This window comes from Epinephelus lanceolatus, chromosome 12 (genome assembly GCF_041903045.1).
Source record: "Epinephelus lanceolatus isolate andai-2023 chromosome 12, ASM4190304v1, whole genome shotgun sequence".
Classification (NCBI taxonomy): Eukaryota; Metazoa; Chordata; class Actinopteri; order Perciformes; family Serranidae; genus Epinephelus; species Epinephelus lanceolatus.
This window is the reverse complement of record NC_135745.1, coordinates 38,368,836-38,387,464: the sequence shown is the minus strand read 5'-3', so window position 1 is coordinate 38,387,464 and position 18,629 is coordinate 38,368,836. Positions and strand designations below refer to the sequence as shown.

Below are 18,629 nucleotides of genomic sequence, written 5' to 3'. Positions count from 1 at the left end.
TTTATGAGTTCCTTTTCACAGGGGCACCCCCCTCTCAAGCTAAGTTCTCGCCTGTCGACTCACTCTGCGAACCCTCTATGGACTGAGTCCCCCCCCAAAACACACACACACACACACACACATACACACACACACACACACTCACACTCACCCCTGCAGACACCATCTCCTCACCTCCTCTTACCTCTCCTCTTTCCCCTCCTCCCCCATCTCATTTTCCAACCTCCCGCCTCCACTCCTCGCTTATTTCGTTGGTTCAGCCTTAATCTCTTCCACATCTTGCCTGGGAGAGTTATTTCTGGCTCCTCTGTTCCCAATGTTTGCATTATCAGGAATACATTTCATGTCAATTTATTCGTTGGTTAAATACCACAAGAGAGTCACTCTTTGGGAGATTTGAACTGCATTTGAAAAGAATGCTTATCCCCCAAAAGAGGGTCTTCTCAACGCTTTCTGATGCCTTTTTTCCATTTGGATCAGCGCTTACAAAAATAACTACTGAGGGGGAATTAAAGAAATAACAGCTTCATACAGTGAGCTCACTTAAAAAGACATTACGGACCACAAAGAATGAATACCTTATTGCATCTGATGATAAATGGCTATATCATCCCGAGGATGACCACTGTAAGTGTTTCAGATATTAAGTCAAACCTGAGAGCGTGACCTGCACTCTGTCAGTATTAGGTGACACAAAGATATAATCTGCCTTTATGAAAACCTCTACCCTCAATACCGAGCGGAGCCACAGTCTAGTGGGTAGTGGGAAAGGGAGCTCAGAGGACTTTGTCAATGCCTAGTTAGCTTCGACATTGATACTTACAGACTGGGAAAGAACAGTGCTGAGGGAGCACAAACTAGCCGCACGCCGATGAGCTCATGCCAGGACTATGCAAGCAGAAGGCCACAGGAGCCATGGAAATATTTGGACATCTATTTTGCTCCCCCGCTTGTCTGTAGTGCAATCCAGTGCATCATCTTTTGTGGTTGAGAGACACGTTTTCAAGTGGCCAGAGGCAGAACCTTAAAAGGTCGGGCCTTGCATTTTTTTTTTATTGTGTGACTGCATTTCAGCCACTCAGCAGGAGCAAATTGCAACCGCATCCCAACACCGCAGATTCTTCTTCATTAATTCTCCATCCGTGCCATGTGGTCTATCACTGCTCGAGCATTGATTCATGCGCAGTGGTCCATAATGGCACGGCCACGGTGACGGCCTGTTTTCAGTCAGACAGAAATGGTCACTGCTGGTATGATGAAGCAGTGTTGTATGTGGTGAAACTGCCTGTGGAAACATGAGAAAATCTTATGTAATTGGTTTTTCTTTAACATGAGCTCACAGGGCCTGGGTCTCTGCAGTCAGGCAGCTCGCTGAGCTCACAGAGGTGACATTAAATCTTTCATCTGGATTATATTTCATCTCTTAAGAGGTTCAACTTTCGGCTTTTAACTAACAGCAGGTGAATTATAACACTTTAAATTAAAGGGGCAGTCCACCCCAAAATCAAAAATACACATTACTCCTCTTCCCTGTAGAGCTTTTTGTCATGTCTGGATTGTTTTGTTGTTAATTGCAGAGTGTTGAAGATATCGGCCGTAGAGACGTCTGCCTTCTCTTGAATATAATGGAACTAGATGGCACTCAGCTTGTGGTGCTCTAAGCGTCAAAAAAATACATTTGAAAAACTCAACAGCAATGTCTCTTTCCAGAAATCATGACCTGGTTACTCGAGATAATCCAGAGAACTTGCTGTGAGCAGTTTCATGTAGGAACTATTTTCTTTCTACCAAACTACACCCGCCAACTGAATCACCACGCAGAAGGAAGAGTGCATCTACTCACGGATAAGAGACTTATGACAAGGCGAGATGTAAACATGGCGTCCTCCCCGACTGAGCTGCAACGTTAGCTAGTTAGCTAGCTCAGTGATGCTAGCTGCACACTTAGCACTACACTGCAAAATATTTGATTCGTGTAACAATCTTTTTTCATACTTTGGAATAAGTTATATCACTAAATTGATAGCTGTTTCACATAACACTTGCAATGATTTAAAATTACGTGACATAAAATTAGTAATTATTATTTTTAATAGCTACTAACATTTACTTGCTAGCTAACAATACTGTAGCGTGCAGTTTTGTGGATATAGAGCGTAGCTTTGAGATAAAAATAACGTCAAAAAATGTAAATAATGCAGGTGTTGTATTCAAATAAGCATTTTGAGCTAAATTATGAAGAAACTATGTATTTATTAAAAACAAAAAACACTGATTCTAGTCATTTTTTCACCACATCTGAAGCGCACTTTCCATACATCAAATGCAGTGGTGAAAGGTAACAAATTACATTTACTCAAGTACTGTTGTTCAGGACAATTTGGAAGTACTTTTACTTCACTTCTACTCGATTACAATTCAGACACAGATATTGTACCTATTTACTCCAATACATTCAATTGATCAATGTAGTTACTAATAAACAAAATATTATCAACAAGTAAAATATGATATTTTATTATAGGTTAAATTACTGAGAATATTAAGCAGTATTTTTACTCTGGGTTCTTATTCTTGTGTTAATACATTTGTACTTGATTAAAATTTTGAATACAGGAATTTTGCTTGCAGCAGTAGTTCTACACTATAGCATTGCTACTTTTACATGATCCACCCAACCTTAATGTTCTTATATCGCCATAGAACCATATTTTTTTGTTATATAAGGACTTATATGCTGCTTATAAATGCTTAATAGAGGGTTAAAATATTTCTGCTAAAGCCAACCAAATAAAGATATCACCTCCTTAAACCTGCAACGAAGCTAGAAAAAAAGCAATCTCCATTCTCATTCGCTTCACATACAAAAGGTGAGAGGATGACAAAGTCTATCCTCGGGGGAAGAGGGGGGAGAAGTCACGGGGGAGTGCTCTCAGAGACACTCGGCTGACCGGGCTTCTGCACACAGCTCCGGGATTCCCTCCTCTTCCTTCCCAGTATTGTCTCACATCCTGCAGGGCCTGGCTCTCCTGTCCACTGCAGCCATCGCTGCCACAATAGCATCAGTGGGCACCGGGCACTGAGGGGTGACCAGAGGGACACCAGCAGTCAGCCTGACAGGATGTGACACACTTCTCTCAACAATTAATGAGTACAAAAGAAGTGGATGACACAACATGACAGCTTAGCGTGGCACTTCAGGCCTTAATGGTTCGCTGAGTGGCATCTTCACACCCGGCCTTCACACTCTGAAGCAAAAATGGCCAATGATGGCAAGACGGAAATGACTTGCTAGAATGTTTAATTCAACAGGAGGTCACACTCTTGAAAAAAGTGATGCACTGATATGAGAAAATCATGAAAACACTCTCAGGCGCTCAGTGGTGGAAAGTAGCTAAGTATACTGTACATTTACTCTTGTACTGTACTTAAGTACAATTCTGAGGTTATATTTTTCTCTAGTATTTCCATTTTATGATATCATGTACTTTGACTCCTCCACATTTCAGTGGCAAATACACTTTTTACTCCACTGGATTTATCTGACAACTATTGTTATTTGTAACTTGGCAGATCAAGATTATAAAGCCACACAGCAGTATATAAAGTAGTCAATATTTGCTTCACCTCAACCAGTAACAACAAAGAATGGCCTACTGCATAATGCAGTATTATCATGTAACACTTACAGATGCCATGCTGCTGCTTAATGAGATATAATAATAAATACTTTAAAGTTTTTCATATGCAACATTGAGAACATGTAGCAAGCAACTATTTGCCATGTAAAGATATAGCAGAGTAATGGCATCCTGAACGTCATGCTCCCTGGCTGAGTGTTGTAATCCGAGCTTCTCTGTTCTATGTTGTGGTAGACGGTTCGGCTGCGCGTACGTGTTGGGGGCTATTATTGTGAACACTGTTCACCATATATAGGCATAGTATGCCAAAGTGATCTGCCATTAAACTCAACCACAGGGAGTTTTTAACCACTAATGAAAAAGCCTCAATTTAAGATGGATGTCTCTATATCAGACGGCATCACGGCCTGTTGAAGACAGACCCAGATTTGGCTTTGCTGCCACCTTCGACCTGCAGTCAGAGCTCTAACGAGTGGTGGAGAGCTCCGTGTCCAGGAGCAGCCGTTCTACTAAAGCTAGGAGCAGCTTTTCCGAGTTGCTACGCCGGTTCCAAGGGCAGCACTGTCTGTCTGTGGCGTCCTTTCCTACACTGCAGCACAGAAAAAATGTCATGTAGATGGCGCTAGCATACTCCGATGCGAAACAACATTCATGTAAAAGATGAGGGGGCGCAATCGTCCTCAGCCGTGGTATGAATCAATTGTACCTAATATGAAACAGTCTTAGTATACATGAGTCTCTGCGTGTGCATCCCATTGGCTAGCTAATCACTGTGGCTACACTGAGGTCATATAGCAGTTATCGCAGATAACACTATCCCGACCTACAGTGTTGTCACAGAAGCGTTAACACCTTTACCTCTGTCAGCACTGTTGCTGCTGTGAGCACCATTAGCTGCTAAAATGGGTGAATGACTCGCAACGCTGCAGGACTCTTTGCAGAAAAAAATATAATTTATTGCACCTTGCACAGGCTGCATAACTATTCCGATAACGAACGAGACCCCGGCATGCTAACTAGTTACGCGGCCCCGTGCTCGGTGCAATAAATTATATTTTTTTCTGCAAAGAGTCCTGCAGTGTTTGGAGTCATTCACCCTTTTTTCATCTACGACTATCGACTCAGCACCTGCCCTCCCACGGTGAGATGTGCGTGCCTTTGGTTTGATTTTTGACACCATTAGCTACTAGCCACCGTTTCAGCCGCCTCCATGTTGAGAGCCGTGTGCAGACAATCCTGGCTTGGACACTGAAGCATGGATATGCTCTGAAGGTCATATACAGCTACTTTAAGTAAGCTATATGTTTTATACCGCAGCACTTCTGCTTAAGTAAATCTAAAAAGCTTTTCCCAAAGCTCCTTGCTATCTGTAGCTATAAGGAGAATTACTGCAACATTGTCCCAAATCTTATAAAATAACAAAGAAAAGCAGCCTTGTCATTAATAATTTTAAAGCAAAGACGGTTTTCTGTCCTTGTATTTGTCAGGAAGAAGTCTGAGAACCGCAGAGACAAAACATTCAACAAACTTGTATTGATATCCTTCCTTCCCAAGTGACTTCTTTGGCCTCAGTAAATGAGCAAAAGAGCTGAATTTCTGCCTCCTCTGGCGTTTGCTGACTGTGAACAGCAGCTTTCTCAATATTAATAATAATATTACCGATGGCACCACTGAAAGAAAGGGATTAGTGCTCATACTGCTGAATGAGAAGTCACCGCTTGGCTGGTATACATGTGGGATTTGACTTGACTTTTCTTTAAACACAGCAAATGGGAAGCCAAAAATCTTTTTCATTTAAGAGCAATTAAGTGGATCCCAGAATCACTGGCTCCAGCACGCCGCCGAGGCTTTTTTTTTTTTTTTCTGGTTTTATTACCCATTTCCTCTCCCTTGCGCCAGCAGAAGGAATGCTCACTTTTCTCTCACAAAGCCACATTTCCAACGCCAGAATCACACAGGGACCACCATGATTAAGTGCAAGCCAGTGCTTCCCTAAACATGTGAGACATTATAGACCCCCCTCCTCCTCCTCAAAACACTGGAGAAGTGTTGTGTTCCAACATTTATGTGAAGTAATTAAAAACATCCACCAGTAATTTAATAGTTCTCACCAAGTAGAGACATGAAGTCTACACAGTTTTTTCACTCTGTATAAATAACCTGGAATGCAGTGAGTACACAGACAGACGATTTGCTCATTTTTTTTCTCTTCCTGCTCTTTGCAACATTTTGTAAGAAGCCCTGTTCTGTGTCGCTTTGACCCGAGACAAGGTTGTGCAGTTACAAGCGACACGCTGACTTTTAAATTCATGTTGCAGATAGCGTGATCCATACATCAAATGCTGACAGCAGATTCATATCAAAGCTTTCCTATAACTTGAGACTGTCATTCTGCACGTCTTGCAGTCTAACATCAGTGAGCATGAAAATGACCTCAAGCGCTCGCTGCAGCAGCGTATCCGAATGTGGATGGCTCTGTGAAGTGCATGTCAATAGCCCAGAGAGCCGGCAGTGCAACAGACATGTGGTTCCAATCTGTCTCTTTTCTCACAGTGAGAGGAGGCCATTCATTTATCTCACTGTAAATACAGCACTTAAACACTCAGCAGACGCACTGTTTTCAAAGCCCCCAAAAGACTGTCCGTGTGGGTAATTAGCTTAAGCAAACAGTGTTATCGTTACTGATTTTTTTTTTTTAATAATGGATAAAATATTAAGGAGTACCTCATCCTCTGCCCCACTTTCATTTTCTTAAATTCTATGAATGATTTGGATCAAAACAAGATAAAGTGAACCGGTGCTGTCCCACATGGTCAGATCTGTTTCTACCAAATCCTCAGTTAGTTATCTTGGATGTCTGTTAGACAGTAATCTGGGTGGAGAAAGCACAACTCTAACGACCCTGGGGAAGGTGAACGACTGAACAATTCTTGAGGGGAGCTAAGAAAATCTAATAATTGACAAAGGACTTTGAAGACTGGTAAGACCCAATTTTGCTTGCTTCTCAACACCTAAAGCTGCACTAATCAACATGTTTTATTAATTAATAACTATGTTAAATGTGAATAAACTAAGTGTGTTGAACCCAGAGAGAGGAAGCTACATTTTCCAACAGCTGTACAGAGCTTAGTTTGAGCTGCAGCAAAATAGCTCTGATCAACCTGCCGTCTACAACCCTCTCAGCAACATACGGCAGGCAGACACAGTTTGTGGCTAGCTGGTGAACATAGCAGAGCATTTAGCAGCTAAAGAGCCACATGTTTCCCTCAGGAGCTGGTTGAGACCAAAACAGAGCTAATAAAGAATGAATACTGGACCTACATCAGCCAGGTGGCCAGAAATGGGACTCCAAATAGAGCGACAACCTCAGAGGGGTGAAAGATGAAGCCATCGCCAAAGTGCCTCTGACTGTAGTTCCTCAAATGGCCACTTGAGGCTGACGACAGAGGCAAGTCTAGACACATAGACCCTCCATGTTAAAATGTCCAATTTTACAGCAGAGATAACCATCTTTAAAGCCTGATACAAAAAACTGTTTTTGTTTCTATGTCCGCGTTCGTTATTAAGGCTTAAAGTTAAGCAAATTTGAAGGCGTTGATTTACAGGCTGTCTACGAGGCATCGCAACCTCTGGCTCCTTAACAAAGCAAGATGGCGACAACCAAAATGCCAAATTTGAGGCTTTCACACGGGAGTCCACAAACCAGTGGGTGACATCACCGTCGCTACATCCATCATTTCATACAGTCTATGCTCAAAATTAGTGCTCATGTTGCTCCATGTCTGCTGGATATTATATAGACAACTGTTTGCTTGATGAACTTTATAAAGTCATACTAATATCGTGATGTTGTGTGATTAGAGCCTGTCGCAAGCAATCTATTAATGCAAGTTTAAAGACCAACTACACATCACTCCAAACAACATAGTCAGAGGAGTTGCTGAGTTTAAATCCGAGAGCACATTTTAGCAAACAGTGACACCAACAGCTCGGATGGCTTCCAAGGGTATGTATATAATATACGTATTTGGAATTGACCTTTTCCAATATGCATTTTCTTTTCACAACACGACACAAACACCACAATCAACAGCTGGCATCGGATAGTAATATAACATCGGCGCGACATTGAGCTCTTGCGTCGGCCAGACTTAAAATTTTGGGTGGAATAAAACTCAGGTTGACAATATTTTCAGTGTCTAACAATGTTACGTTTTGCAGATGTTGAGTTTTTTTCTCCAAACCTTAAAACTAAAAGTAGTTATTCTACATCAAGATGACGTTAGCATGAGATATTTGGAAGACATTGGATGTTGGTTACCTTACAGCACAAGTTAACCAACAAAATATCAATGTCGTCTATCGTCCTTATCTTTACGTCAAATTAACGTTAGCATTAGAAATTTGGTCACACGACGTCACAACCTAAATTAAACCAAATGTCGTCTAGCGCCCCCGGTGGCCAGCTGGGACAGCTCAACAAAATACACTAAGCCCAATGCACAAATACAGGAACAACACAAAGCAGAAAAGAACACCACTCAACACTCTGAGGGAGGGGAGGGAAAGGTTCAGGGAAACTATAATGTTTAAATACAAAATTTTGTTTTAATTAGAAGCAGAAATGCTTCCAGAATTTAAGCCAATACATATCTTTACTGAGCCCTGTGTGGAGTATTTAAGTCTTTCAAGCCTGAGATGCTGGTTACCAAAAATAGAGCAGTAAAATTACAGTTCAGTGAAACACATCATATTTAACAGCAGAGTATCTTGCAGACCTGTATCTTGTATGATTGTGGGGAATTCATGCCCATCAAACTAAAGACTTAGTTCGTACCACAATTTTAAAAATAGATTGTCACATTCTGGTTCACGGGAAACGATTAATAATTTGTATGTCGCTTTTTTATCATTAATTTTGGGGTGTTCAAATTAGAGTGATATTATTGCTGCCAGCATCTTTCCTATCCTTACACGAATACATACCAAAAAGGAAACTTGTGTGTTGGCCTTTATGTCAACTAAATATTTTGACATATCCAGCTTTATTTCTAATCTGAAGCCACAGACTATACGAGCTCTCCTCTCTGTAAAAGTTGTAGTGGAAGTTCTGACAAGGACTTAAAGAATGGCAACAAATGTGGTTTCTCAGGAAGACAGACACATTCTCCCTTTAGTGGCCATAAAGAAGACAAAGCTTTTTACAGTATCAACAGACGCAAGACGTGACCTTTTGCCCCAAAGGGCCAAAAGGTGAGAGCTCTGGGAGCGGAGGCCTGGTTTCAGCAGTCTGCCGGCAGACGAGACGTATGTCCTCCGCACCGCATTCCTTCCCATCTTAGATCACTGAACAGCTCTCTCCGGCTTTCTGCCTTCAGTCCCTTCCAACCCAAAGCAATATAAGTCTTTATTTTTGCCTGGATGGCACCTTATAAACGAACCAAAATAAACCGGGTGGTACAAGAGTAATAAGCTCAGCGAGCTTCCAGTGCGGCTTCAGCTGGAGCTTTTGTGCAGGTGCATGAGTTTGAAATTCAGATTAGTCTGATGGGGCTGGAGGTTAAATAGTCAAGGAAGGATTTCCTACTTCCATTCAAATGAGATTCTCAAAAAAAAAGAGAAGCCATCGTGAGAAAAGGTTCAGAGAAGTCTGCTCTGGAAATACATGTGGTGAATAAAGGAATAAGCCCTATGTAACCTGCGGCTGTGCCTTTTATATTTGGGGATGACTGTGCTGCTGAGTGAACTGGCTGCAACACAAGCCACTTCTGATTTCATATTCATGACTTCCGAGAGGAGTGGGGGAAAAATAAACAAAACAACCAGCAAGTAAGGAGGGTATAGCTGATGGAAGCAAGGCCCGTATACTAACTGTCACATCCAGAAAGTCAGATCTCATCTTGCTCAGAGTATTGAGGAAGAGCGAGGTCATCCTCCGCAGCAAACACTGACTCATCTCACACCCACACGCAAGCACACAAATTGAAATAAGAAATCTTGCTTGCACTCAGAGATCTAATGGCTTCATAGTACAAACGCTGCCTTAGTTATCGAGCAATGTGCACAACCTCAATAGCCCCGTGAGGACACACAGGGACACCAGCTAAGAGCCTTTGGAACAGTGGCCTACAAACGGCCGGGCTCTACTTCCCTAAAGCAAACTGCAAAACACGTCACTTTTCTAAAGGAATAATGACAGCATGAACAAATGGAGCCTGGAAGCATCACAGTGGCCCTGCCTTTTCAGACAAGTCATGTCCTCTAAACAGAAGCCCCTTCACACAGCCCTGCCAAGGACATACATGAGTGTAGAGCGCCCTCTAGGGGACGGGACTCTGAGCTGATTGGACAAGAGCAGTCAAGCATACCAGTGCAGCCAGACACATCAAAGCTCACCCTATGCAAATGTAGCTTGAAAATAGAAATAGTTAACAAATGTGACTTTTGATATGCAAATGCTGCACAAATTCACAATCCAAGCATGTTTTCTTTCTGTTTATATGTCTTTTGTCATGCAAATGTATCATTTATATTCATATAAAGTGAAACACTGAGACAAGATGCCTTTGTGGTTCATCTTTTATGTGAGTCAGCTGTCTTGAGATTAAGTAAACAGTATGTGACCCCGGTAAAGATCTTGTTTCAGGGGGCATTTTTGAATCATCAGAAAAGGCAGAGTTCTTGCCATGCCGCAGTGACAAGTGTTGTGGTGCGGAGTCAATGTGGCCGACAGACGTGTGCTCATCTCAGCCCGGAGAGAAGACAAGCTGCCCGGAGTCGGGCTCTGCTGCAGCGAGGGAGATATATGTCCAGGAGGTCACGCAGGTCGAACGTGGAAGCCACCGCAGTTCATCATTTTTAGATGTCACACACTGTCTTGGAGCCTTGAATGCTTTTGAGGATAGAGTTGTGCTTGTTTACAAAGAGGGCCAAGCAGCTTTCAAAATTCATCATCCATCATAAAAGGTACCCGATATATTACGTCAGTGTCACAAGCTCTGGGTGGAAGACAAAAAAATCGGATGATTTGACTGATGGTACATCAGCGTGTTGCGGCTGGACCATCAAATATTAATCCTTCCAAAATAAGTTGAGTCTGGTGCCAGTGGATAATGAGAATGTAAATTGCCAGAAATCCCCCCAAAATACACTATTAACCCTCCCTCACAGACCCAACTACTTTCCCAGGCCATCACCGGAACAAAGAATGTTGTCGTGCTCAATTTTCCTGGTAAATAGGGTTTTAAAAATTTACATTCAAAGACGCTTCCGCAACTTAATGTTTAGCAACAAACAATTATTCTAAACAGATAAACAAACCGAGTGTACTAAATACAGAAGATTACACCATCTGCACTGAATTCCCTTTAAATGCCCATTTGGTTAATTAAACTTTGTGAGTAATCAAACAGCTGAAAAGCAACAAAAGGTCACATTCTCAGAGGGAACAGTACCCCGGCTTCTCACTCCCACACTGGATATCTACTACCAAATACTGTGCAGCGTTCACGGACTAAAACAAGAAGAAGAATGCACAGCATAACAAGGTTTGGATTGTCGATCAATCATAAAGGAACAGGCTTGTTCGTCTAATAAATATGCCACTTAAATGAGAACTGCGGTGTAAAATAAATGGCGTTTTGATTATATTATTCTAATGAGCACAAGTCACATATCAAATATCCACAGTGTGTTGTCACCCGGCAGTTTCATCAACCTGGTTTCCATTACATGGCCCAACAGGGACAGTGAGAGCTCCCTCTCAACATAATGCATGGCTCACGCATGCAGTTGCCAACAGAAGTCAACTTGTCATCTGAGGCCCTCTTGTGTGGAAAAGTGGCAAATGTTGGTGCGGCTGTGGGAGTCAAATAAAACTTCAACCTTTGAGTTTGTTTTTTGTATTGTTTTTTTTTGTTTTTTTTCGCAGACAGTGATTTTAATTTCAGAAAATCACAAGTTCATACACCTGCCATTTTCACTAGAAGTTAAATGCAAGGGTTTCAGAACAGAACAGGCTTCAACGTCTGTTACATGTCAAAGAGCTGCAGAACAGAAACATATTGGTATCGTGTCAAATACAGATATATATATATTTATATATATATATATATTTATAAAAAAAATCTTTCTTACCTTGTGACACTACTTTTAGACTACAGCCACAGCTCAATATTTAGTCAACTGCATGATATTTTTTAATGAACCTGCTAAATTTGACTAACAAACTCAAAAATGTGGCTTCTCTTTGACTAGGTATTAGTTACAGAACATGCCTTCATACACACATCTTGCCGTTTACTTCTGTGATCAGTCATTTGAACTTAAAACTACTGGGGCTCTTGTACAGCCTCTGCGTGGCGTCATGCTTCCCTCTTCGAGCCCACTCAAGCTGGAACACGTCGAACATAAAAGTCATTGTCAAAGTAACTTTATTAAAGGCGGGTAACTGTGGTCTTGTAGTCTTTTAACTATCTATTCAGTGCTTGACTGCAGGGACATTTTCTTTTTGAATGAGCTATGTAATAAAGTCCAATCTTGCTCTTGCAGACGATACTGTTGATGTGTGAAGTGAGCCTCTTGATGATTTTACACGATATTTCTAAGAGAGTAAGGTTTAAGACAGAGGGTCGAAACAATCCATTGCGATTAAGTGCTGTAGGTTTGTCCTTCTGGTGGTTGTGGAAGCTTCATATTATCTTTGGACATCATTAGACGCCTTAACTCTTGAAGAACAATTTTAATGCTATAAGAATTCTGCCATTTTGCTAAACATGGTATGCTACGTGAATCCACCTGTGAGAGGAGACAAAACAGAAAACAGCGAATCAGTCATTGTGACAGGGCGGCTGACAGTGAGTTATCACATCTGAGCGTCGCGAAACTGCAACGTGAAAGAATTCCTGAGTGATAAGACTGAGCAGCGGTCATACATAACCTTGTCAGACTTGCGATGACACTTACCATCCCGTTGGAATTATTTATCCCATTCATGCTAATTTTTGTTACAAATCTAACAGTCGGGGCTGCCTCTGGGTATCTAGATCCACATTCCAGTTTCAGACTGTATATCCTGTTCTCATAATTGGTCTGAAAAAGAAACAAAGACGATGCAATTAACAAATTAACATTGATCACAGCGTCTGTAATAGTTGACAGTGTCTGCATTGGAATCCACAGGCTGAGTTTGCTCTGCTTACTCTTGCTGGTCCAATGATCATGCCTGTCCACCGTGTGAGAGTCATGTCTTCGTCATCCTCGAGGCCCCAGCTGACTGTGCCGTCGCCTTCGCCCTTCTGCCCTTCTTCAAGCTCCTCCAACAAGCGAAAATTGCGTGGAACTCTAACTCCTGAAATAATGATTAAAAACAAAAAGAGTCTGAATTACATCAATTTACAAGGTGTTTGCAGGATTTATACATACATTACAAAAGTACTGCCTCTCGATTGTCACTTGCGGCCCACTGGAAGCGTGTGGGTGTGTATTTATCTGCAAAGACTCTGCCCTCTCTGCCTGTATTTTCTTATTATTTTGCTATGTTAATGACGTTCCTGGGCACAGCGAGCAGGCGATGTCAGGACTTTATAAAAAGGTAGTGACCAGGTGTCGAGAGGAAGAGGAAACTACAAAAATTGCGGACACAGCACTGAAGAAAATTGGCCGATTGATGCCGATGTTAACACTTATATTTTCATCACTAATAAAATGCAGGGAATATGGTGTTTTACTTAGAAATGATGTCCTTGTGTTACTTTTTGCACTATAACCTACCTCTGTTAAACTGGCAATAATAAGAACAACTCTGGTACTGTGAACATACATGTCAATGTCTTAATTCATATAGACTTTGTATGATTATTTTATTTCCCAGAGGTTTACTGCCTTTTTGCACATCATATTTTTGATTTGTGTTCAAATTGTTCATATGCTGCTTGTTCCACACAATTTCTGATAATAAAAGTATCTGAAAATAGTAAAATGTTCTTCCTTCAATTTATATCTTTGTAACGAGTGTTTGAACTATATTTAAGTCATCAAAAGCAGGTATTTCGGGGGTTTTTAAATTGAAAAACATAAAAATTTAATCGGCCGATATATCGGGTTTTTTTTTTTTAATTCCATAATATCGGAATCGGCCCCAAAAAATCCATATCAGTCAGGCCCTAGTTTAAAACATATGTCTGATATTGTATATTTTTCTTACTGTTGACATATTCCACAAAAAGACCAAAACCAACTATTAACTGACCCTAACAACAAGTGTTGTGTGGAGCCAAAGCCTGATAAACTGGTGGCTTATAACTCTGCACCATAGACCTCCATTGTTGTTTAAAAATATATAGATATGTTAAAAACATCAGTGAGCCACATTGTGGGTGACATTGATGGTTCCAGTTCAAATGTGAGGACTTTTACGCATCTGAAATTGTATTAACACCATTATATTCAGGCTTTGGTTGCTTTGACCAAACAAGCAATTTTAAGATTTCACGATGGAAGACTGTGACGGGCACTATTTTTTCCTATTTTGACTTTCTATAGACCAAAAGTTTCATTGATTAAAGGAAAAAGTGATTTGCAGATCAATCAATACAGTAAATAAAGCTGTAACTACTTTGACAATTAATTGTTGCATTAAATTATCAAGGAAAAATCTGTTATATCTTTTTAGTTTAGACTGATAAAACAATTTTATGACAAAATTGTGACATTGAGAAGTTATGACAGAATGTTTTTGTAATTCATTAACAATCATCAGCTCCAGACCTAGTTGTAAACATTTACTCGCAGCCATAAACAGTTTTAAATTGACAGTCTTCCTCTGAAATAGAGCCGCCACATCATTATCAAAGTGTTTTGTCACTGTCGGTGCTCCAACTGTGCATCCTTTCATGAACGCTGATGCAGACACTCATTCCTCTTTCCGATCATAAAAAAGCAATGCATTCAAATGAGTGAGAGTGTTAAACGTGTGCAAGACGAGACTGGTTGATACAAGAAATGACTCAATAGATTGATACGCGACACACACGTGGCCACAGCGCACATCACATCCTGCTCTACCTGCTGTGGAGCTGCATCTAATTTGATACCTTTGTTCACAGGACATTTATTTAGGATATGTGATGCTGGTGAACATTTAAGGCTAATATAAAAAGTGCATTCTTGTTAACTGTTTGGAAACAGTCATGCAATTTGGAGCACATGCAAACTACACTGCAGGTTTTTTATAAACGATTCAAACATATAGTCGTCTTATGGCCAACATTTTAACAGCTGACTTGATAAGTAACATCATTCAAAACCAGTCAGTCAGAGCGCGAAGCTACTGGGAAAATGTTCTCAGAAAACGGTTCAGACGTTGGCATTAAACACACAGTCTGACAAGCACTCACAGCGATCTAAATGATGAACCACTTACAGCTCATGACTGGAGGAGTGGTAGAGGTTGAGGGGACAGCACTTAAGTAAAACTACTGCTATTCATAATCACGTTGAAGACAAATTCACAGAAGGGGAAGTGAAAGGAGCGTTTTAAGAAGGCCCCGTGACTGAGGCAGAGGACACGATGAAAATTCAAATTTTCCCTTCCGTTTTACGGAATTGGTTTTACCTCCAATCTCAAACGACATTCATCACAGTAAGCTTTCACAAACCTCTTTTTAAAATCAATATTTCACATCTGGTGTGCAGTGGCCACAATGAAGGATTGACTCTTAAGTGGCTCTCAACAAAAAGTTGTCCCAAGATTTCGGTCCGTTATCAACATTAAAACACCAGTAAAGGGAGCAATGTTAGCAGCTAATTTTAGCTCACCACAGCAGTACTGCTATCAGCATATATGTCAGCTGCTAAGTAACAAGAAACTGCAGTACAGAAATGCTTAGGATACTTGGGCCGCATCTATCTAACAATCGGCCTGTTAACATGATCAGTTAGCCTGCTCATCAGTTTCTCAGCTAATCGAATAATTGTGTGGCCTTTAATAAGGTCCAAAAACAGTGACGAATTTCCTAGAGCCCAAAATAACATCGGCAAATTGCTTTTTTGTGCGAAACTCAAATACCAATTGTCTTAATGTGATGTAAGACAGAAAAAGCAGCTCACATTTGAGAAGCTGGAACCCTCAAATGTGCTGTGTTTTTGCTTTACAAATGACAATCACTTGATCGACATAAAAACACTTGCCCATTTATTTTCTGTCCATGAACTAATCATTCATAACGATATCAAAATGTCCAGTAAAGTTTGCTATTAAATATCATACTGCTAATGTAGTGTTTTTCAAAGTGTACGTGGTCTTGGTTACATCTCCTCAATAATCAAATTTTAGAGGATCCTTATTCTAATCACTTTTTAAACTTGCAAATATCTATATTGGTATAAAAGCAAAGTAGCTGCACATTTCAAGGAAATTAATATCTCACAGAATCAAGTTGCTGATCTTGTGTGTATCAATTAATGTGCAAATTTGCTTTGTAGAGGCCACTACTGTCCTACACAATAAAAATCAGTGTGGTCAGGATCAGCCTCAGTCTGTGCCTCTCATGTATGTTCATTTCTGACTGGTTTAATTTTCATTTTCCTCCATTACTGTGGTTGTCCTAGCCTTTCCTGTCCTCTTTGGGTCCTTAAAATTGTTATTAATAGGAATGCAATGCTGATTTTCCTGCAAAAATATCTGAAACAAATGCAAATGACGTTCAATGGGGACAAAGTATTAATATTTCAATCGAAGTAGTAACACAAAAGAGGCAGAGATTTGGGGTATGTCAGGAATATTAGCATAATACTGACAGTCTCAAAGCACAAGGTGCAGGTTACTAAAAATCTAAATAATAATCACATTAAAAGAGATATGATTGTTTTTTTTTAAGGTGTCTCTATGCTCCTGAATCAGCAGCAGGTCGCGCCAACTTAATCTAAGGTAACAGTAGTTTCGTTTATGAAGTTACTTCCCGTTAAAACTATTTGTAATTACATACCGGTGTGGTATAGCTAAACTGACACAGAAGAAACTCATTTAACCCCAATAAAAAATGTAATCTTATCAATATTTGTTTTGTTATTCAATAATTATCAAAGAGTTTATTTCCTAAGTTTGACAACAACGCTTCCTGCTGACTGCTAAAGCAGGCACCGGCTCCGACTACTTGCTGAAACAAAGTGTGCCAACTACAGCGTAACGTTTCAACCATCTGCTTCCTCTCCGTACCCTTCACTCGACAATAGGCAAACCTCTACCTTATTAAAAGACCCCTGGTTATTTCCTGCATCTATGCCTAGAGTTTAACAGTGGAAACCATATTAAAATTTGATAATAACGCTGGCAAGTGAAGTGCTGATCAAAGCAGCAGCAGCAGCAGCAGGACTGGTCCCTTCATTAAAATGTTACCGTCCCGTTATGTTGTTACTATATGAGGTGTGTCACAGGCAAGCTATCAAAATTTCCACGTTAAAATTGTCGCTGTTAAAATTATTGCAGCTTAACGGCTGTCGGGCCACTCAAATGACTTCAGCCCCGATAGATGATGAGAATAATTACGTTTATTATGATCAATAAGTAGCTAGTAGCATAACGGGATCAAGACTGCCTCGCGGTGTTGGAATATTCTAGTGGCTAGGTTAGCTTAGCTAGCTAGCACTGTCTGCGGTTGTTTACAATCCCCATTTTAACACAAATTTACACACCTTATTAAACATCTATATCGCGTTATATAATATGTGGGGTTTTCCTTTATAACACACAAAACAAATTCTTCCTATTTGGATGCTTATTTCAAAACACCTTGAGCTATTTTAGCTAACTCACGGGGCAAGCTATCCGCTCGCGTACGCTACGTTAGCCAACAGAGTGGCTCCGTGAAATAGATGGCACCCGTGAAGATCATTGCTCTACCGAGAGCAGATATATAAATGAACCGGCTACAATTAAGAGCGATTTTATCAAACACACGTAAGTTAGCAAGTTGCCACGTTAGGTGGCTGAGATGACAGAGCGGCCGCGGCTTCGCCCACACTTTGTGTCGCTGTGGATGTTTAGTTTGAAGGCACACAAACCTGAGGTCGCCATCTTCTTCTGCCGAGTCCAGAAGCACATAGAGCTGTGACATCACAGCCGTTGGAACCGACGGCAACAGCACACCGGTAGATAACGGCACTGCAAGCTGCCGTGTCCACACACACACACACACACACTGGTTACTGTTCTGTCAGGGTCAGTCTGAAATACAGTAATTCAACTACTGTCAACTTGAGCTGACTTTTAGCCTTTTGAACCCTGATGTTTCCATTAAATGTCCATTAAAGCAGCACGTGACTGACCTGATGCAGTCTGTACAGAGAAGATAAAACACACTCAGGGATCCAGGGACAGTTTATCATACTTTTATCTATGTCTGTTTTATACCAACTACCGTCATTATTTCCATATTTATCCCCATTAGTTTTGCCAGTCTCTTCCTACAACACCTAAAAATAGGTTTGGTGTTTCTCTTCACATGCCCCACCAGCTATTTAAATGTTTTTAGGTAGGCCTATATGCCTATTATGAACAAAAATCTTAATGCAACACTTTTGTTTTTGCTCCCAGTTTTCACAGGTTTAAATTTGAGATCTATGACTTTTTTACAATTTTTTTTTTTTTTGCGCTCCCATTTTTCATAGATTTGTGTTAAAGATCTGAGACTTGTTTTGTGCAAACAAACGACTTGATTTTCTTAAAATGTTGTGCTCAAATCTGTTGTTAGTGAGCACTTCTCATTTTCCAAGACAATCCCTGCACCTGACAGATGTGGCATACCAGCGTGCTGATTAAACAGCGTCATGACAGTAAAAGTGTTTGATCACTCAACACAATGCAACAGGTGTGGCAAATTTTGAAGGAGTGTGTCATTGGCATGCTGACTGCTGGTGTGTCCACCTGTGATTTGAAGTTTCATTTTACTACCATAACTTTCCAATGTCTGTGAATTTGGCAGTACATCC

At 40.7% G+C, this 18,629-nt stretch overlaps 1 protein-coding gene across 1 annotated transcript; it reads right to left on the bottom strand.

The window, feature by feature from the left end:
• Positions 1-11,532: 11,532 nt before the first annotated feature.
• Positions 11,533-17,852, bottom strand: ube2v2 (ubiquitin-conjugating enzyme E2 variant 2). Its single transcript, XM_033649621.2, has 4 exons — positions 17,703-17,852; positions 12,842-12,990; positions 12,606-12,731; positions 11,533-12,437 (listed from the first exon to the last, which is right to left on the bottom strand). The coding sequence occupies exons 1-4, from the start codon at positions 17,740-17,742 to the stop codon at positions 12,291-12,293; spliced, it is 462 nt and encodes a 153-aa protein (XP_033505512.1). The 5' UTR covers positions 17,743-17,852; the 3' UTR covers positions 11,533-12,290.
• Between the last annotated feature and the right edge of the window lie 777 nt (positions 17,853-18,629).

What these genes read in the sequence shown, in the direction of transcription:
- ube2v2 (XM_033649621.2), bottom strand. Translation starts at nt 17,742, where the DNA reads ATGTGCTTCTGGACTCGGCAGAAGAAGATGGCGACCTCAG. An exon ending in GAAGAAGATGGCGACCTCAG is followed by an intron (nt 12,991 to 17,702) that starts GTTTGTGTGCCT and finishes TCATTATTTCAG; the next exon opens with GAGTTAGAGTTCCACGCAAT. An exon ending in TAAATAATTCCAACGGGATG is followed by an intron (nt 12,438 to 12,605) that starts GTAAGTGTCATC and finishes CTCCTCTCACAG; the next exon opens with GTGGATTCACGTAGCATACC.